General features: G+C 40.5%; 2 protein-coding genes across 4 annotated transcripts; one reads left to right on the forward strand and one right to left on the reverse strand.

Moving 5' to 3' along the window:
- Positions 1-1,063: 1,063 nt before the first annotated feature.
- On the forward strand, positions 1,064-5,255 carry LOC308085868 (trace amine-associated receptor 13c-like; the record flags this gene model as incomplete). The annotated part of the gene is given in 5 exon segments (XM_080429180.1): positions 1,064-1,237; positions 1,241-1,334; positions 2,847-2,994; positions 5,088-5,127; positions 5,130-5,255. Coding segments are annotated over 5 exon segments (582 nt in total).
- Positions 5,256-7,180: 1,925 nt separating this feature from the next.
- On the reverse strand, positions 7,181-14,153 carry ilkap (integrin-linked kinase-associated serine/threonine phosphatase). Of its 3 annotated transcripts, none has more exons than XM_080428191.1 (10): positions 14,030-14,153; positions 13,021-13,155; positions 12,163-12,283; positions 11,153-11,259; positions 10,932-11,019; positions 10,587-10,674; positions 9,809-9,942; positions 8,769-8,888; positions 7,618-7,699; positions 7,181-7,427 (listed from the first exon to the last, which is right to left on the reverse strand). In XM_080428191.1, exons 1-10 carry the CDS (start codon positions 14,070-14,072, stop codon positions 7,290-7,292), a joined length of 1,056 nt encoding a protein of 351 aa, XP_080284317.1. In that variant the 5' UTR covers positions 14,073-14,153; the 3' UTR covers positions 7,181-7,289. The 3 variants fall into 3 exon arrangements, with proteins under 3 accessions (XP_080284317.1, XP_080284316.1, XP_080284318.1); XM_080428190.1 differs by having other exon boundaries at positions 7,181-7,430; XM_080428192.1 differs by lacking the exons at positions 10,932-11,019; positions 11,153-11,259 and having other exon boundaries at positions 7,181-7,430.
- Positions 14,154-21,424: the final 7,271 nt, after the last annotated feature.

Genomic DNA, 21,424 nt, shown 5'->3' on the forward strand with positions numbered 1-21,424 from the left:
TCTTTGGAAAATAAAGAATAAAGCTCACAACGCATCGCATCGCTTATGTCAACAAAAGATTTAAGGACTCATACAAAAAACTAAAACTATACTATGTCAACAAAAGGCCACACTGTGCATGTGTTGATTTTTGATTGAAAGTAAGTATGCTTTGGTAGCTCACATGGTAGAGTACACACCATGTTAATGTTGAATCTGGGTTGAATCTGGCTTGAATCTGACCCAAAACCCTTGGCTGCATGACAGAGTCATTCCCTAACTCTCTCCTGCCATTCCTTTCACTCTACTAACTGTCGCTGACAAAAAAGCAGAAAATGCATGCCACAAGAAAAATCTTTAAAGTTGTAAATGACCCCAAGGCACTGTGCTTTTATTTTGTTATTTGGATTGGTGTGTCAGATCACTCAGGTGCATTGCATTTATGTTAATTTCATGTTTCTGTGAGGAGCTTTTGAGACGCTTTTATTTTTAAAAGTTTTTGCTTGATTTGTCACTACTATCACCTGTCTGCTCAGCCAGAGAGAGACTCAAATGTTTGCAGCAGCACCAGGGTTAGGTCTGCTTGCTTGACAGTAAAGGTTTAGCCCCCTGCCTAAATGGGCACAAGGTATATTTTCATTTGTTAAATTGTGTTCATGTATTTTATTTGTCTAAGGTCTTTTTTGTAATAGTTTTGTTCAATGTGAATGATCGTTTTTGCAATTTGAAAATGTTTAATGTCCAATTGTTTGTTTGTTTTTGTGACAGCTTTTACATTGTTGGTTTTAAAAATAAACCTCGTCTAAACCACCAGTAAAGGACCATCTTTGGGCGGAGTACGCTACAAAAGTGTTTTAATGTTTCTGATGTTGGCTCTAACAGCATGTCAGACGATGTTTTCACCCCGTTCCATCCAGCTAAACTTAAACTGAGCTATGTATCTTACATTACAAACAGCATCAGCATGCAATGACTGATGGTCTTTCTCATGAGCAGCTCTGTTACCCACTCTAATGTCTCATGTGTCAGGGCCCAATTCAGAGTGGGGGCCCAAGTTGTCTTATATTTGGTGTTCATAGTGGGCATGCTAGTAACCATTGTGGGGAACTTGGTGGTCATTGTGTCTATTGCTCATTTCAAGCAGTTGCACAGCCCCACGAATATCTTGATTCTGTCTCTGGCCTTAGCAGATATTCTCCTGGGTGTCACTGTCATGCCCCTCAGCACCATCCAAGCAGTTCAGGGCTGCTGGTTCTACTGAGACACCTTTTGCCTGCTTCACTCTAGCTTTGACTTTTTCCTCACCTCTGTCTCCATCTTCCACCTGATCTGTATTGCTGTGGATAGACATGATAGTCTACTTGCCAGCCCATAGAGCCCCATTGTGAACCCGGACATGTTGAGTACACCAAGGTTTTATGTTAGAAATGTTGAGTATGGGTCCCCAGCATGTAGAAACTGCCGGATGCTAACTTGGATATGTTGAGCAATTTTCAGAATTAGCGTAATTAGCTTTTATTAGCATAATCACCTATATGGACAATATTTCAGCAATAGTCCCGGGCCTTAGGGATATTTTCGCGCTAATCAGTCTTAAATGCACCAAATTTGGCCTCAGGGCATGCTCTAATGATTTAGCTAGGGCGCCCGAGCGGGCGACCTTTGGGTTCGCCATAGCGGCCAAATCCAAAATGGCCGCCATGTAAAACGGTTTTGGCTGTAACTTTTGAACCAGATGAGCTACAAATACAAACTTGGTGTCTATTTCATGTTTTTGACCATTGCAAACACATTGGAATGCTTATCATTACGATTGGGTGTGTCTGGAACCCTAATTTGCATATTTCCAAGATGGCGGCTATGTGAAAACTTTTGACAATTTTGGCAAACTTAGTGTCTATTTTATGTTTTTTAAGCATTAGAAACATATGAAATGCTCCGATTTTCTGATTGCATCCATCTAGAGCACTCTAATTTACTTATTAACAATATCAACACTATCCCCAAAAAGGTATTCAACATTTTCACCCAGAACACTTTTAGGAACAACCTTAATAAGCAACCTTTGTATGTTACACATTTGTAATGTATGTATTTGAAAGATAGAACAATGGAGTGCAGCACATGCCTATTGATATAGATAGGAGTATTTGAAACAACCTTACAATTAATGCACAAAAACTCTGGGCTGGGCGTATCAGTATAGTATAGGCATATATGGAGATCCGGTTGTCCAGAACCGCTGATCCAAACGATATGCCTCTCTCTGAAGACGGGGGGGGGGGGGGGGGGGGGGGGGTCGCAACTGTGCATTGTCCCGGTGCCTAAGAAAAGTCGCACCTTGTGACTACAGGCCAGTGGCTCTGACATCAAAGAGCCACTTAGCGGGGGGCCATAGCTGAGTGGTTAGTGAGCCCGCCTAGGGAACCAGCTGGCCCTGGTTGCCCCAGGTTCGATTCCAGGCTATCCCAGCATATGTGCCGATGATATGAAATTTGTCCCTGAGCAAGACTCTTAACCCCAATTGCTCACAGGTTCTCATTGGAAACAAGACCGCAAGGACTTTCATGAACGACCTGTTAAAAGGAATTATCCTTATCCTTAGAGCATGAAGACCTTTGAGCGTCTGGTACTGAATCAACTGAGACCGATGGTGAGTGAATACCTCAACCCCCTTCAGTTTGCATACCAGGCGGACATTTGATGTTGCCATCATCTACATGCTAAACAGGGCATTCACACACCTTGACACCCTGGGCAACACAGTCAGAATCATGTGTTTTTACTTCAACACTATCCAGCCACAACTGCTTGCTGAGAAGCTTGCGTTGATGATATGGACCACGGCTTGGTGGCATGGATCACAGAATACCTCTCAGTCAGACCGCAGTATGTGAGGAAGGTGGGCTCCGTCGTGGGGACCTCATTGGAGGGGGTGGCTAAGGTGCGTACAGTGAGGAGGCTGGACGCCATCATGGCAAACACGTCCCTCTCCCTTCACAAGGATATAGTGGGGCATCCCGGGGTAGATTCACCTACCCCGGGTGGAACTGTTTGAGACTTGGCATGTCTTTTGTGCAGGTAGCTATGAGGATTTACAACGAGACACACGTTGGTCGCTCTGCCAGGTCAACTGTCTATAAAGAATACATCACATGGATGCACCTGGGACGTATCATCAGTGTTGTAGCCTGGGTTCATAGGGTGTTTCGGGTCTCGCAACATACACCCTCGCCCAGGTGACCCAGCCGGGGTTGATCAAGCCCCAACTTACGTCCCAGGACCCACGGTCAGTCCTATAGGGAAAGACAGGGCCACTCAGTCCGCTTCTCCGGAACTACTCTGCCGGAACTCGGGGAGGCTCTGGCACGTGGAGGGACTAGGCTCTGTGGGTGGCCTCCTGGCCGGGCTCCTCCTTCGTCTCACCAGGTCCAGGACCTGAGCACTGTACCAGATCCGCTGCACCAGATCCGCTGCACCAGATCCGCTGCAACACCCCGATCCAAACATTTCCTTGGGCCGGTTTGCTTGAATGGCCCTCCTAAAGGCCTCACCGTGGGTTTGTTGGGCTTCTTCCTCACGGAAGACACAGGCTGGGGGCGCTAACCCATACTGCTCCCGGTCATATAACTTGGAATAAAAGATGTACCAAGGACTCTGACCTCTAATTACACTTAGATAGTTATTGTACTGATTGCACTGTGGACACTTTGTCACTTTTCTTTGCATTGCAGTGATTGTACTGGTTGCACGGTTTGACAGGACACTGTAACCTGGTGTTATTGTTATTTTTCTGCATAGTGCAGGATAGTTTGTACAGGTGTATACTTTTGTTCTTTAGTGATGGTGCATCTTATTGTTATGTCTTACCTTTGTATTGCTGTATACATTCCTTACTCTGTATCTGTAACTTTGTAACTTTGTGACTGCTGTGCTGCCTCTGGGTGACTGAAATTCCCCTGTGCGATCAATAAAGGTATCTATCTATCCATTGTGCTTATATGTTGTCATCTGGACCCCTCATTGTTGGTGAGGCATCCTCACATCCACATAATCAGGTGCTACAGTGAGATCCAGTGTTGCCTCCCAAGCTGCCCATGCACTCTTTTCCCATGGCCAAGGAAGGCTGATGTAGTATCACATCCTGCTAGTGCATGGAAGAGAGGAAAAGCCGGAGTTTGTTACACCTAATCATGTGGATGTGAGGAACATAGAGGTTCTACACAACAAACCTTGTTGTGTGGTGCCCCCCCCTCCACGCACCGCATTTCCATTTTTATTTGTATTGTTTAATATACTCTAGCCTACTGGCTTATTATCTGTATCAATAGGGATGTGCTCCACTCCATTTTTCTATTGTTTCAATAAAATTGTATGTGTAACATACATAGGTTGCTTTTTTTTAGGTTGTTGATAGTGGTCATATTGGTAATAAGCTAATTAGAGTGCTCTAGATAGATTTAATCATTAATCGGAGCATTCCAATGTGTTTCTAATGGTTAAAAAAAACATAAAATCGACACCAAGTTTGACAAAAGTGTCAAAGGTTAAGTTATAACTCGTTTTCACATAGCCACCATCTTGGAAATATGCATATTAGGGTTTCAGACACACCCAATCGTAATGATAAGCATTCCAATGTGTTTGCAATGGTCAAAAAACATGAAATAGACACCAAGTTTGTATTTGTAGCTCATCTGGTTCAAAAGTTACAGCCAAAACCGTTTTACATGGCGGCCATTTTGGATTTGGCCGCTATGGCGACCCCAAAGGTCGCTGCTCAGGCACCCTAGCTAAATCATTAGAGCATGCCCTGGGCTACATCTGGGCCAAATGTGGTGCATTTAAGACTGATTAGCGCGAAAATATCCCTAAGGCCCGGGACTATTGCTGAAATATTGTCCATATAGGTGATTATGCTAATAAAAGCTAATTACGCTAATTCTGAAAATTGCTCAACATATGCAAGTTAGCATCCAGCAGTTTCCACATACTGGGGACCCATACTCAACATTTCTAACATAAAACCTTGGTGTACTCAACATGTCCGGGTTCACATTCTGGCAAGCGGACTATGAGGCAATATGCAACCCTCTGCATTATTCCAGGACCATCACCATGTCTGTGGCTTGGTTTATGGTATTTGCCGGCCCAGCTGGGCACTAGCTGCAATCTACTTTTATGGGCTCATGTATTCAGGCGCTAATGTAGTAGGTTTAGGGGATTACCTGAAATCCATCTATTGCCTTGGAAGCTGCAACCTTTTTAAGCCTTGACACAATCATATCTTTTATCTTTCCTTGTACTGTACTGCTGACATAACTGACTCTACTTCAAATTTCTGCACCACCGTTATTTAGTTTGTCCACTGGAGAGCGTCAGAACTCTTTCGTAGCCATAGTCGTAGCTAGTTCAACATTTTGAAATGCTTATACTATAGCTTCATACCTACCGATTCGCCATTTTAATTAGCAATCATATCTGTTTAATTACACCTTTATGATAAAGTTTAGTACATAGTTCTTACGCAGCCAACCTGCTGCCACTTATTCTTCTTTCTAACTTTATTAATATATTAGCCAGCCTACGATATTAGGTTGTGAAGTTACAGGTTTTAGTATAACAATGTGCACACACCATTCCAATATTTTACTCCCCCCCACTTTTTTTTAAAATGGATAGTGCACTGCACATTAATAGGCTACTACACTTTTATGTAAATGTTGAAATTTGACTAACATTTGTGTGTATTGTTGTCTTAATACACGCCTTTTGTCTTAACTTAATACACACCTTCATATTCTACTTTTGCTTTGCTACAAGAATGCCAATTTCTCTCGTTACAATAAATCTATGCCATTCATTTCCCCTAAACGTCCCAGCTATATTGTTATCAATTAATCAAAGAAAACATTAAGGTAAACGATTGATTAATTCCTTTCAGTTTGCATCCCTACTTCACTGCCTACAATATTGCTTCCAGCTGTATCGCATGTGCCGAAAAACACCCTTATACCTTGCACAATGGCAATTTAGTCAATTGAACTGAATCTGCAGTGAAGCTGCTCACTCCTCATTGGAGACTTCAGGTATGGAGATGTAGTTGCATTCAGTAGCCGTGTTTCCATAAATTGTCATGTGAATTTTAACCACGTGAACCCTAAGATCAGCTATTTTCGGCGAAGATATTTGGTGTAGAGGGAAATGATAGCAGACCCCTGTGGCACCCCAGCCAACTAAGTAGGAATGTTTCACTTTCAAGCACGTTTGGGGTAATTTTAACGTCTACTCAGGCTTTTGTGTTTCTACCCAGACAGTTTTTAAGTTGCTTGATTCAGTATTTAGATATTTGCCCTTCCTATACAAACCCATCGTAACTTCAAACTCCATTTTAACCATGTTAGTTTAAAACATGTGTCTCTCCTTGTCTCTGTCTGTAGGTTTATAGTCTTGGAAAGAAACACAGAGGGACTGTGTTTCTTTCAATTATGTCTTAAGAAACAGTCTGAACTCACAGAAGAAACGTTTGCGTTTTAAAAGAAGATAAATAAAAACAGCCGATGAAGGCCTGAGGAGACATTTATTTTCTGAGTGCAAACCGTTTCTTAAGACTGCACACTTAGCTTGGGACTTAGTATTTAAATACAATATATAATAATATGTATATAATAATGTTCAATTACGTGACATACTTCTTGTTACACTTTGAATATGTCCGGTACTCACCAGTGTAGTCTTTTGACTTTCGCCCACCTGAACACCCTTATTAGGCCTACTTATAATTACATACCACCATTTCTTGGTGAAACTATGTATGTAGGCCTACAAGCCGTGTGTAATTGTTCTCATCTTTGACTGAGGAAAAAACGCCCAAACTGTCATTTGAGTTTCAAAGTTGGATACATTAAGAGGCATGATATGAGGCCCAATTTTCTGATGCGAAACGTAAAAAATATACATTAAAAAACACAATTAATGTGTTGCTGTATGGTTATATAGTGAATGGTATCCTCCTTAGAATATAGGTTCCAGTTGTTGAACATGGTGGTGGAATGTGTCTGCTGAACACGTTGAAACAGACAATCTACAAACCAAAATGTATTTAAACTAAATTAAACATTTTTGTTGAATGTCATTGTGTTTTGTTTAATAATTGAATAACAGGCAGGCATAGCAGATTTGTTATAAAAGTTATTTTTAATAATGATTTGTAAATTTGTGGTGGGGAAGTCTGCGACGGTCAGGGTCCATGGAAAGTCATCAGTGAGCGGTGTGTCTGTCGTTTAAATGTGTGCGAGTGTGTGGTGTGTTTAGAAGCCAATAGAAACCACGATCACAGTGACGTTGTCGGCACAGCCCCGCCTCACCGCCTCGCTGGCCAGTCGCTGACTAGCAGCTTCATATCTGGCTGCCTCCTCTGTTAGCCCCTCCTTCTTCTCAACTGGCTCCTCCTTAAAAGAGAGACTGATTAGTACCGAGCTGAGTACACACACACACACACACACACACACACACACACACACACACACACACACACACACACACACACACACACACACACACACACACACACACACACACACACACACACACACACACACACACACACACACAGTTTACACAGTTTATCATCCATACCTGGAGGACACCGAGGACATATTTCACAGCCTCGTCTGGAGAGAACACTTTAAACAGGCCATCACATGCCAAGATTATAAACCTACAGACAGAGACAAGGAGAGACAGAAAGACAGAGAGAGGGGTAGAACCCAGTGATGTAGTGGTGATTTTTTTAACTGGGGGGACGCTATTTTTAATGACATCACATGCACGCGCGCGAATGCGCACTGACACACTCCGACCAGCAATAAACTATGAAATATTCCTTTTAGTTCAATTTTTCTTTAATTTTTGTTTTAATTTTGGTTTATGTGTGCAGAAGTAGTTTTAGTTAGACATTTGCTATTTTTTGTTTAGTTTTTATTTAGTCTTAGTTTTCTTTGTAACTTTTCCAAGGAATGCATTGATTTATAGAACCTACGGAAGAAAGGTATGATAATAGAATGCATATAGGCTATTAAACTGTGATGGTGGAAAAAAACGAAGATGGACGCTGATAAGATTAGGCTTGTGTAACGAGTTTGATCTTTCACACCACTGCCCTCGACCAACGCATTTGAATGGAGAGACCAGACGTGGGTTGGGTTGCGCATCTGATGGGGCGTGAAGTGCCTTTAACTGCTGGCTACAACTAATCTACATACGCTACTACTACAGCTGTATAGGCTATCATACATGTTAGCACACCTAACCTACTGTTATGCTAAGTAGCCAGGTGGGTACTTGGCACAAATCGAGTGGAACGCATTCTTGTGCACACGCAATGCGCGTGCTCCTGCTTTAAAGACTGGTGGGACGCCCTGGTACCGCGTGCAATGAGCACTGTCTGCCCCACCTACATTACTACTACAGGTAATATGAGGGTCACTACCATTTGTTATGAGGTAACTATAGTATCGTTCTCATCACTTCAAGCAATAGTAGCATAACCACTTAACATTCTATTGTACCTGAGTTGTGACTGCACTTGGACTGCTTTTTTCTGTCTACACAAAATCTCTTTGTCAAAAATAGCTGCTCTACAAGCTCACGATCGCGTTGTGAACATTAGCAAGTAGTTGTAGTATTAACAGTAGCATAATTAATAGTAGTAGTATTAACAGTAGCATAATTAATAGTAGTAGTATTAACAGTAGCAGAATTAATAGTAGTAGTATTAAAAGTAGTACCTGTCGTTGGGTGTGAGTTGACATCTTCTGATGTCAGGAGTTGATATTACACCACAGTGTTTGTACTGACCATCTCCTATGGAGCGAGACACCTCCAGAACCCCCAATACCCTGCCATCTCTACACAGCACACATGGACAGAAGACTCAGCCATTAATTAAGTCCTGTGATTCTTCACTGCGATTAACTGACTGAGCACTACTATTACAAATACACGGCATTACATGCATACACAGATGTGATGAAACTATCTGTTACGTTATTTAGTGGGGGGAGCACCCTTAAGCAAGCTACTCAAACTTTCTAGTGAATCTCCTCATTGGTCAATGGGTTGTATTGGACAGCTCCCTATGACCAACAGTAGACTGTGCTTGTACTGGGAAGCTTCCAGTATCCAACACTATAGTGATGGGGAAAAACGTTCATTTCAGTGAACGAACGATGAAATGATTCGTTCAAATGATTTGTTCACGTTCTCGTTCAGTAGCACTATATTCTCGTGAAAAACACCATCGCGGGAGCGTTATTATTACGTCGTGCGTACAGTCCGCCCTCCCGTCCTGTGTACGGGGGGAGGGGATGTGGGGCATGAACGATAGCGTGAACGTAACAGTTTCAGGAAGTGAACGAGCTCGTTCACGTTCACGGCAATGAACACGTTCTTTTGAACGAATCGATCATGAACGACACATCACTACAACACTAGAAGACTGTAGTTGTACTGGGGCAGCTCCCAGTGACCAACAGTAGAGGACAGTGGATGACAGCTTCCAGTGGCCAAGAATACTGTGGTTGTACTGGGCAGCTCCCACTAGTGGCCAACAATAGAGCAACTGGTCAGCTCAACGTGTTAATGTGTGAACTAATAGGGAGCTTCAGTCAACTTCTCTGTTCAAAATATATTTATGTAATTTTAATTTCTGTCCATTACATATATCTCATGTCTTTGTACTCATTCGTTGCTGACTGTTTGGTTAATGCTTCATGTCATATCATGCAAATCATTTGTAAATCTTGCAGGTCAGTTGTAGTGATGTCACCTGACTGTTCCTCCAGCTCTCTGGATCCTCATGCGTTCTTCATAGATGGTTGGATTGTGTACCTTACTGAGGGCCAGAGTCAGTGACCTCCTTTCTTCATCTCCTACGCTAAGCTCCATCCGACACAACACAGCCTGGTGAGAGGAAATGAAAATCACCATGATCACCACAGAAACCAACATACGTGTACATTTTGAGGAGTGATATTTAAACAATGCCACCTTAATAATCATCTGCATTTATATAGCACCTTTCATACATAAAACCCAACTCAAAGTGCTTTAAACAAAAAAAGAACATAAAAAAAAAGACATAAAACATCACAGAAGCAGATATGATAAAACAAATATATACATACAAATATGTCTTAAGATGACGCTTAAGTGTCAAGAGTTTCAGACATTTTTATATTCTCTGGGAGGGTATTCCAGAGGCTGGGGGCATAAACACTAAAAGCTGCCTTTCCATGTCTCTTGGTCCAAACCTTTGGAACTGTTAAGAGTTCAGTACATGAGGACCTCAGAGATCTACTTGGTGCACATATTGTGAGCATGCCCGAAATGTACTCAGGTGCATGATTATGGTGTGATTTATAGACTAGTAGAAGAATCAAAAAATCTATTCAATTCAATCAAGTCAGTTTAATTGATTAAACTGGATCCTCTGTAATCTGTAGGCAATTACACGCAGTATATTTCTTCAATTTCTACGTTCTGCTTTCACTCAGAGACATTTCTTTACTCTCTTCCCAGTGATGTGAGAGTGAGCCAGCCCCTACCCTGCTGTCACCCAGGTTGGCCACATACACCGTGTCATCCACAGCCAACAGACAGGTAGCAGTCGTACCATCCTTCCATGCCGGCTTTCTGTCAGAAGAGGAAACACAGCCAGCCTTGAGAAACTGGAAGCCACTGGTACCTAGGATACCTTGTTAAACGTAAACTACTGGAGCTTGCTATCTAGAGCCAATTACACAGTAAAATCCTCAGTGTAATTTATTCATGTATAACACTGAGTCAAATTTATAGTGAGGATTCTACTGTGTAACTCGCCACTACTGTTCATTGCTTCTTTTGGCCTGTTTTAAACTCTGAACAACAAATGTATCAGTGAATGATCTTACTGGCTGGAGGCCTTTTTCAGGAAGTCTTCATCTGTTTGTCGGAAAGCATCCAGGAGACACTTCTTTGTCAGTTTGTCCAGATTCTCGCCTAAAATTCAAAGGTCAACATTTTATTTGTCCCTGCTGGGAAAATGGTTCCTGAGACAAACATGTCTAATAATGTTGTTTATTCAGTAAGCCTAGACAAGTGACAATATGCTGTATTTTTAAAGGTAACGAACCAGTGGGGAACTTCTTGGCCAGTGTGTGGTGCAGATGCTCAGCGGCGAAACAAGAGGCCCGCGCACCTCCATGGCCATCAAACACAGCAAAGTACGACATGCAAGATCTGAAGGTGTGACATTAAAAAGTGCGCTTTTGTCAAACCTGAATTGCTCTATTTACTCTGAAGGTAACCTCACACATTATCCCCAAAAATCATAAACCTGTCTAGGACTAACCTATTTGTCTTGAACGTTAAACGTATTTGTTTTAAATTGGGATGTCATCATTGTTTCTGAGCACAATCCATACAAGACAATATCATGGATTTGTTTAACTTGGTGAATTGTAACTATCAGCAAATGTAATGCTTTGATGAAGCAGCAAATGTTGTCAGCAAAGAAAACTAATTATATCAGCAGCTGTTGTTGTCTTTTGTGTATATGTCATTCTAGTTTTCAAGATTTTATTATTCACGTAGCAGTGAAATGCTTGGACTTCAAGCTTTCTTCAACCATGTAAAGTAAAACAGTCTAGATCAAAGACATGCAAGGTGAAATATAAAATAAGAAATACGGAGTGTAGAATAAAAGGGCGCAAGGACGCATTACAACACCATTGTCACAGGCAAACTATTCCAGAACGAGAGAGAGAGAGAACCATTAGGCTCACTTCAGGGCTGTCTGTTCAGGCACACAGTTCAGGCACACTCAAGATGTGCCAAGGATACCTTAAAAAGCCCTTAATATTTAGGACAACCATTAATGTTAATATGTCACAATTTAACCTTTTTAATTCAGTAAAAATAGACGATCTGCTACTTTTGGCAAAGAGATGGGAAAAAGCGGTCCAAATACAGTTGTAACTCAGGTCTGTTTTACTGATAATAGAGGGTTTGGTAACACTTTACTTAAAGGTCGGGTCTATAATGCATTATAATCGCATTTATAATGCATTATAATGTGCTTATAAGGCATTATAACACTCGTTATAAATGTTTATAATCATGATTGTAGGAATGAGAGCTTACACTTGGGATGACAGAGCAGTGGTTAGACAGGTGGTCATGTCTGGCATCAGGACGTGAGCATCCTGCATCTCTTCTCTCTCACCTCGCCTTGACGCAACATAGCCTTTTAACGCAGGAAGACCTGCGGGGGGAGAGAGAGAGAGAGAGAGAGAGAGAGAGAGAGAGAGAGAGAGAGAGAGAGAGAGAGAGAGAGAGAGAGAGAGAGAGAGAGAGGCTGTTCATTGAGCGTCAGGAGACCATAGCCTAACAGATAGATCTGGGATGATCTAACTGAATGAACTAATCACCAGTATTGTTTATTATGCCATAGTAAATAAGCCAATGTTTAGGCAATTATTTAGTTATGATTGTGATATGTGGTATCCATGAAACCCATGGACTGTTGGGACAATTACACATCTATGGATAAAGTAACCTGTCACTCACTCACAATTACACATCTATGGATAAAGAAACCTGCCACTCACACTCACAGTGTGAGTGTGAGTCTCGCGCACGCACACGCGCACACGCGCACACGCACACACACACACACACACACACACACACACACACACACACACACACACACACACACACACACGATATGGATAACTGACACATTGTGTCTCCCCACCTAAAGTCACATATTATGAGTCTTCCTCAATGAATGTTTTTGGGTCCTATAGATATAGAGTACAGAAGTCCTGACGTCACTCATTCATCCCCTGGGTTGTAAAGTAACTTCTCTATGGAGAATAACATTGGGTCATCTTGGGTCATGTACATTTCGGTGCACTATTACTATTGATTAAAGTGGTTTTGATTCTGACGTGAAGGAAGGAAACAAACAAACATTGTTGTGGAACTGTTGAAAACCTTCTCTACAAACTTTCTTGATTTCCCCCGCTCCCCTGTCCTCCGATGGTCCATGGTCCGAATCTGCTCTTTTCCTTTTTAAATTATTGTCTTCTTTTTCTTCTGTAGACTTGGACGCTGCTGGGGAAACAGCTCCTACAAAATGCACACACACACACACACACACACACACACACACACACACACACACACACACACACACACACAGGGAGGAAAAGTACTCACATTTGTTACTTAATCGTAGAAAGTATTGATACTGAATTGTAGAAACACTCTGTTACAAGTAAAAGTCCGGTAATCAAAATTGACTTGAGTAAAAGTGCAAAAGTATTGGCATCAAAATGTACTTAAAGTACCAAAAATAGAAAGTACTCATTATGCAGAATGTCCCATTTCACAAGTTTTCAAATGTATAAAAGTCTTTTGAAAAAGCAGATCTACAAGCTCACAATTGCAACGCATTGTGAGCTTGTAGATCTGCTCTTTTCAAATGGGGCTGAGGTGGTTAATGTATGTTTTGTAATAATAATCAAAATCTACAAAGTATCTAACTAAAGCTTTCAAATCATTGTAGTGGAGTATAAGCACAATATTTGCCTCTGCGATGTAGTGGAGTAGAAGTAAAAGTACTGAATATTGGAAAAACTCCAGACAGTAAAGTAAAAATACCTCAAAATTGTACTCATATTACAGTACTTGAGTAGATGTACTTAGTTGCTTACACCACTACGCGCAAACACGCACGCACGCACGCACACACACGCATGCACACACACACACACACACACACACACACACACACACACACACACACACACACACACACACACACACACACACAGGTATTTTAATTTAACACAGGGTGACATAATGTCAGAGGTTCATGACGAATGATCCGCCGTCCAAAAATGCACCTTGAAATTCTGACAACAAAATGAAACAGAAATGGATACTTTGGAGCAATATAAACGGTCAATTAAACGATAATGGTTTCTTTCATGTTACTTACCGGTGCTTTGGGTCGGTTCTGGTAGATCACCAAATAGATCCATAATAACGCAGAGCAGAACGTTAGCTCTTTGGCTAACTGTGTGTGTTAGTGGTGTTAGTACCAAGCCCCCAGAACCAAGAAGAATGGTTGACGCCTCAGAAGTCTGGTGGCTAAATCTGGTATTGCAGGACTTCTGCATTTCAAACGCTACTCCGCGTGCGTCCAGCGTCTAAAACGCCAGTGCGCCTGCTCTATTGGCTCCAACTTTGGAACCGATCCAGAAATTAGAGGTACTTCCGGGTGCTTCCTGCGCGGGGCAGTCCCAAGCCCCCAGAGTGGCTGAGAAACTATAGTTTATCTATATAGCTTTATACCTCTATGGGCAGTCCACCCTCTAGATATATTTTATAGCTCTATGGTTAGTACACTTGGTAGCTTTTGCCTTTATTTCACATGCAAGACACACAGCCCTTCCAGAAATGTCACGATATTCCAGTTTAATGTAATGTTTTTCTTTAGTTTTTCAGTTTTTCCTACATACTTCAGAATCTAACTACTGAAAATACTAGTTCGTTTTTCAGTTGTGGTCAGTTCTTGTCCAAACGAAACGCTCAAACGAAACCATAGCTGTCCTGTCCATTAGACCGGAGGGGTGTAAGAGCCCCAAATGATCCAAAATGAATGACACAGAAATGCATCGTTCGGTGGTCAGCTGGTTTCTTTGCCTTTAATAAAGGAAAGCAGGCTATCTCAGAGCTAATGACACTGACTGCTGCCTGCAACCTATAGTCTAGCTAGAGTTAATTTTAACAAACAGATCAAAACTATTTTACAACTAATGATCCCTGACCAGTGGTGGAAAAAGTACTCACATTTAAGTAAAAGTAAGTACTGCCATGTAGAAATACTCTGTAATACAAGTAGCCTACAAGTCCGGAATTAAAAATGTACTTGAGTAAAAGAACAAAAGTATTGGTATCAAAATGTACTTAAAGTACCAAAAGTAGAAAGTAGGCTACTCATTATGTAGAATGTCCCATTTCACAAGTTTTCAAATGTATAAAATGTATACAAACCTTTTGAAAATAACAGATCTACAAGCTCACAATGCGTCGCATTGCGAGCATTGTGAGTTTGTATTTGTCAAAATACTTCCAAAACGTAAATGAAGTCCACAATAACACCAGAGGCAGCTCCACTGATCATGTTCAACCCAGATTTGGCACAAACAAGGGAATGAACTCTTTCTCATGCTATTCAACAAAAATGTGGAATGCCCTACCCAAAGGAGTAAAGGAGAGTAAAACCCAACTCCTCCTAAAACTGTCTATTGTACATATTTCTTGTTTTTCATACCAGTAACCTGTAAACTGATTGTATGACGTTCTGCATAGTAGTGTATATTTGTATGTCTTCTTAAATGTCATGATGGTTTGAGTGCACAGGGATCTCATTTTAAATAAGCCAAGTGCTTTTATGAGCGATCCAGTTTAGAGGACCTTGTATTGTGAATTGTACTTCCATGTACTTTTACCATGTCTTTCTAAATAAAGTATTCAATCAATCAATCAATCAATCAATCAATCAATCAATCAATCAATTGTAGATCAGCTATTTTCAAATGACCAAAATGTATGTAGGGATGAAGTGGTTATATATGTATGTTTTGTAATAATAATCAAAATCTACGAAGTATATAAACTTTGCATATAATTGTAGTGGAGTAAAAAGTACAATATTTAGTGGAGTAGAAGTAAAAGTACTGAAAATTGGAAATACTCCAGTAAAGTAAAAATACCTCAAAATTGTACTTATAAGTACAGTACTTTAATGACTTAATGACAGTACTAAATGACTTAAATAACTTGACTTAGTTACTTTACGCCACTGTCCCTGATGTACCGTCTGGCAAGGCCTGACTGTAAGCAATAGATTCTTTGCCAGCTTCCACAGAGGTAACACAACACTAGGTTTAATGGACAGACTGCCACCAGATCACCATGGACACTGGACACTAAAGAGGTCAGAAGGGCACTGCAGTGTCAATGCATAAAAAAGCAGCTGGACCTGGCGGTGTCCCAGGGCGAGTGCTTTGGACATGTACTGACCAGCACCAAGTTAGCAGAGGTCTTTTTCGACCTCTGGCTGACCTACGACGTTGTCCCGACGTGCCTCAAATCAGTGGTGGAAAGTAACTAAGTACATTTACTCAAGTATTGTACTTAAGTACAATTTTGAGGTAATTTTTACTTTACTGGAGTATTTCAAATTTTCAATACTTTTACTTCTACTCCACTATACTAGTTACTTTGAAGATTTTGAATATTATTATAAAACATACATTAACCACTTCAGTATGTATTCTTTGGCTATTTGAAAATAGCCAATCTACAAGCTCACAACGTGCCGTTTTGCGACACGTTTTGAGTTTGCAGATCTGCAATTTTTATACATTACTTTTTATACATTACGAACTTGTGAAATGGGACATTTTGATGCCAATAAAATCTCTGCAAAAGGTCATCAAGACCAGTAGTTCTCAACCTTTTCAGGCTGTGACCCCCCAAAATAATCATATTTGAACTGGGTTCCCCCCACCCTGACAAGCACATGGAATTGTAGAGTCACTCGGTTCCACAGATAAATATTTTATTTCAATAAATATAGCCGATCGGCTCACGTTGCGAGGCATTGTTGTGAGCTTGTAGATCTGCTATTTTCAAAAAGTTTGCCTCTTATATTATTTGACAATTTGACCAGTTTTTATAGTATAGTTTGTTGATTACTTTTGATGGTCTTTTTTCTTTTCTTTCTTTCTGGCTGTTTTTTCTTTTTGAGGTATTGAAAAGGTCTTAAAAGTCCTTAATTGTCATCTGGGGACCGACCCCCCCAAATCATGTGGGGACCCCCCTGTGGAGTGTGGATACCGACCCACATGTTGAGAACCACTGATCAAGACGGTCTAAAATCATGACTGGGACACAGCTGCTGGGTGTAGAGGACATCTACCAGGACCACCTGGCAGGCCAGGGCCTCCACATCTCTGACCCACTCCACCCTGCTCTGCCCTAACTACTCAGGAGATACAGGACAGGACATGCACTTGTGGTGCACGTCCTGTCCTGTATCTCCTGAGTAGTAGAATGGAAAAACAGCTCCCCCCCAAAGCCCTCCTACATTGTTATATTATTTTTAAAATGAAATGTATGGCAATAATGTTTTATTTTCTTTCGTGAATGTGTTTAGTACACATGTGGCCTACATTGTGTTTAGTACACACACCGTTCACAACATACTGAATAGTACACTTACACTAGTTGTTACATCACTCGTCGTCAGATTAGTTCCGCCTACTATCAAATAATTTTAGGGCAAAAATTACCATTGTCTACTAGAGTGGCGCAATGGGCGCTCTAGCCATACCATAGCCCAGAGGGACAACCGCGGTGTCATTCTCGAATCGGTTCCGACGTCACCTTCATCTTCATTTTAATTCAAAATCAATTTTAGATCATGTGTGTGACTATTTGTGGATATCCACTTATATGTTTAAACTGATTTAGATGTCATGTTTACTTTATCCTCGAGTGTCGTAAATCATGTAATACAGTGATCATCCCTCCGGTCAATGGGATCTAGACTGGATGCAGAAACTCGTTTCTGATTGATTGGCTGCTCTTGTTCGTCTTTTTGGCTGCGGTCAGTTTTGCATTAGTGTGCCATCTACCGATCAGAAGTATAGCTGGTTCCTGACCTCACATTTTTTTAATTTAAGTAAAAGTATCAATACTGCGATGTGGAAATACTCTGTTACAAGTAAAAGTCCGGAATTCAAAATTTACTTGAGTAAAAGTACAAAAGTATTAGTATCAAAATATACTTAAAGTGCAATGGTAAAAGTACTCATTATGCAGAATGTCCCATTTTACAAGTTTCAAATGTATATAAATCTTTTGAAAATAGCAGATCTACAAGCTCACAATGCATTGTGAGCTTGTAGATAGGCTATTTTAAAATGGCCGAAATGTATAGGGCTGAAGTGGGCAATGTATGTTTTATAATAATATGTAGTAACTAGTAACTAAAGTTGTCAAATAATTGTTAAAAGTTGATTAAAAGTATAATATTTGCCTTTAAAAAAGTATAATATTTGCCATTTATGGCTTATAGTCAGGGGATATTAAAAAAATCTAGGAATAAATTCCTTACCAAAAAAAATCTTCACCAATGTGTTTGTAAAGGTGTCTAGTAACACATCTCACAAAGACTGAAATGCAGTTTCCCTAGGAGAATTTGTGACAGCTCCTGAAAGTTGGGGTACCCACCATAACCTTATGCGGGGGGGGAAATGTAATTCTGTTTTAAGTAGCATGTGAGGGGTCAAACTAGGGTGTTTTTATGATTCTGAATCCATTGCAAGCATTTGTTTTGCACCAAAACCACTCTTGGGCTAAAAACGGCCATCCTTTTCCAGGTATACTTTTTGTGTAAAAACTAAAAAGCCCATTGAGATTGGGCCGTTTTTAGCCCAAGGAGTGGTTTTGGTGCAAAACAAATGCTTGCAATGGATTCAGAATCATAAAAACACCCTAGTTTGACCCCTCACATGCTACTTAAAACAGAATTAAACTTAGATTTTTTCCCCTGCATAAGGTTATGGTGGGTACCCCAACTTTCAGCAGCTGTCAAAAATTCCCCTAGGGAAACTGCATTTCAGTTTTTGTGAGATGTGTTACTAGACAGTTTTACAAACACATTGGTGAAGATTTTTTTGGGTAAGGAATTTATTCCAAGATTGGACATTTTTCTGCTAATATCACCTGACTATTAGGGTTGAGGACAGAGCACAGCAACTTACAATGGGCCCTGGTCTTCAAGATACACCACAACATTGGGATCCCCATGTATTTGTCAAAATACTTCTAAAACGTTAATGAAGTCCACGAAGTTCATGAGGCTGCAATTCGAAAATGGCCCCTGTCAAAGTCCTAAACTAACCCCCCTTTCCCCGAACTTTTTCCTTTTTCCCCCTTTTTTTTTCTTGGACATATTTTTTCCTTCTCATGCCAGTAAACTGTAAACTGATTGTATGACGTTCTGTATAGTAGTGTGTATATCTGTCAGTCTCTTATATGTCATCATGATTTGTGGGCGTGGGTATCTCATTTTAAACAAGCTTAGTGCTTTATGAGCCTTCCAGTTTAGTAGACCTTGTATTGTGAATTTGTACTTCCATGTACTGTTGTTCTCATGTCTTACTAAATAAAGTACATCAATCAAACAATCAATCAATCAAGCCTCTGACATGTAGTGGAGTAGAAGTAAAATTACTGAAAATTGGAAATACTCCAGTAAAGTAAAAAATACCTCAAAGTTCTACCTAAGTACAGTACTGTAGGCTGCTGAGTAAATGTACAACTTTCCACCACTGCTGACCCAAAACTAATGAAAGCCTTGACTAGAACACATCTTTGCAATAAAGAAAGGCTGCGACAGGCAGACCTGGCCCCCAAGAGAAGACAGTGCTGCACACAACATGTGGTGGAAACAGCTTAGAGCTACACTTTCTAACCACCTGCCCTGACCACTATACCAAGACATCAGACACACACATAATTCCCACAGATTACAACAACACCCAAAGAGTGACCAATGACAAAAAAAAACTCCCATACAGGACTACTAATCATTATGTGTTGTGACTCCAACATCCTGGAAAGTTGATACCCTTGCCACCTACATGTAGCCCTATATTTTATAACAGCAAATGCATATTTGCAGTCTGGTAATAATCCAGTATTTCCAAGTTGCAATGTGACATAGCTCTTTTTACACAATGAATGCTATATTCCCTTCAACTGTACATACATTTCTTAGTTAAAAACTGTTTTTATTTATGTGTTTGACACTTGCTTTGGCAATGTAAAAGTATTATGTTCCTTTGAAGTGAACTGAATTGAATTGAACTAAATTACAAACCAGTACAAGGTGCGATGTAAAGGTGTTGGAATGAAGCCATGTCCAGCTCCATGCAGAGTTTCGCGGCCTACTATTGGCCGCTGGGCGCTGACGTCACCGAGCTCCAATCCCATTGGACCCCGGGGCCGGGGGTCTCCTCTCCTCCATGGTCTCCCCCAGCCTAACCTAGAGCCAGTGTTGCCATGTCCGCTTATTATAAGTGACGTTGGGCTTCTTTTGTCGCTTGTATATATTGGTAGTTACGGGTTGAATTTTTTTTTGGCGTGTTTCTAAAGTGTAGTTGCTTTATTTAGGCTAGCTTCCCAAAAACAGCATATATTATTTAAACCAGTGGTTCTCAAATATTTTAATGAAAATGTTTTGTTTTGTGTTTTGTTTAGAATGCTTCAAAATATATTCCAAATTTTCCACATTTTATTGCAAGAGTTTTTAGTTTTTTGTTGAAAAGCCGTTGTTTAAAGTGCTCATGTTATGTGGACTATAGATGCTTATTTTGGGCTTGTTGTTTTCCTAGACCCGGTGGCTTATATCTCTCACAGAATATGGCAACACTGCTTCATCCACTTCAACCTGCAGACTGAACTCCACAAAGTGTCAATTATGCCTCAGTCCAGTCAAGAGACTTTCATCAAGAGTGAAGACGTTTCGTAACATTTTACACAAGGTCCCACTGTTTGACCGGTGAGTTAACAACACATACTGTAATAACATGTTTAAATATTTTTGAAACGTACCTCCCCAAGAAGTAAGCCACAGCTGTTAATTATCAGCCTATTCTATAATTATTCTTTTTTTTTTTTCTCGCTGGAGGAACTGAGGAACTTTTTTTTCAAATATGCTCCTTCATGGGTTGAATATTGGCTTCTTCTGCGTTTGGACGACGTGCGTTGTGTTGTTTTCTGCAACCTGTGCTGGGACCTTCGTGCATCACAGAGTGGACACCGCTGCTGGACAGACTGGACACCACCACAACCAGCCAGTGGTGGACAAAGTACTCAATTTTTTAACTTAAGTAAAAGTATCAATACTGCAATGTAGAAATACTCTGTTACAAGTACAAGTCCAGAATTCAAAATGTTATTTAGTATAAGTACAGAAGTATTGGTATCAAAATGTACTTAAAGTATCAAAAGTAAAAGTACTCATTATGCAGAATATCCCATTTCACAAGTTTTCAAATCTATAAAATGTATACAAATCTTTTGAAAATAGCAGATCTACAAGCTCACAATGCGCTTCGCTACACATTGTGAGCTTGTAGATCGGCTATTTTCAAATGGCCGAAACGTATATAGGGCTGAAATGGGTAATGCATGTTTTGTAATAATAATCAAAATCTACAAAGTAACTAGTAACTAAAGCTTTCAAATAAATGCTGTGGAGTAAAAGTATAATATTTGCCTTTGAGATGTAGTGGATTAGAACATTGGAAAT

Source organism: Gymnoscopelus braueri (assembly GCF_963280865.1).
Source record: "Gymnoscopelus braueri genome assembly, chromosome: 5".
NCBI classification, from domain to species: Eukaryota; Metazoa; Chordata; class Actinopteri; order Myctophiformes; family Myctophidae; genus Gymnoscopelus; species Gymnoscopelus braueri.

What these genes read in the sequence shown, in the direction of transcription:
- ilkap (XM_080428190.1), bottom strand. Translation starts at nt 14,072, where the DNA reads ATGGATCTATTTGGTGATCTACCAGAACCGACCCAAAGCACCG. An exon ending in ACTGCTCTGTCATCCCAAGT is followed by an intron (nt 11,260 to 12,162) that starts GTAAGCTCTCAT and finishes TCACACCTTCAG; the next exon opens with ATCTTGCATGTCGTACTTTG. An exon ending in CCAACCTGGGTGACAGCAGG is followed by an intron (nt 9,943 to 10,586) that starts GTAGGGGCTGGC and finishes TCCTCTCACCAG; the next exon opens with GCTGTGTTGTGTCGGATGGA.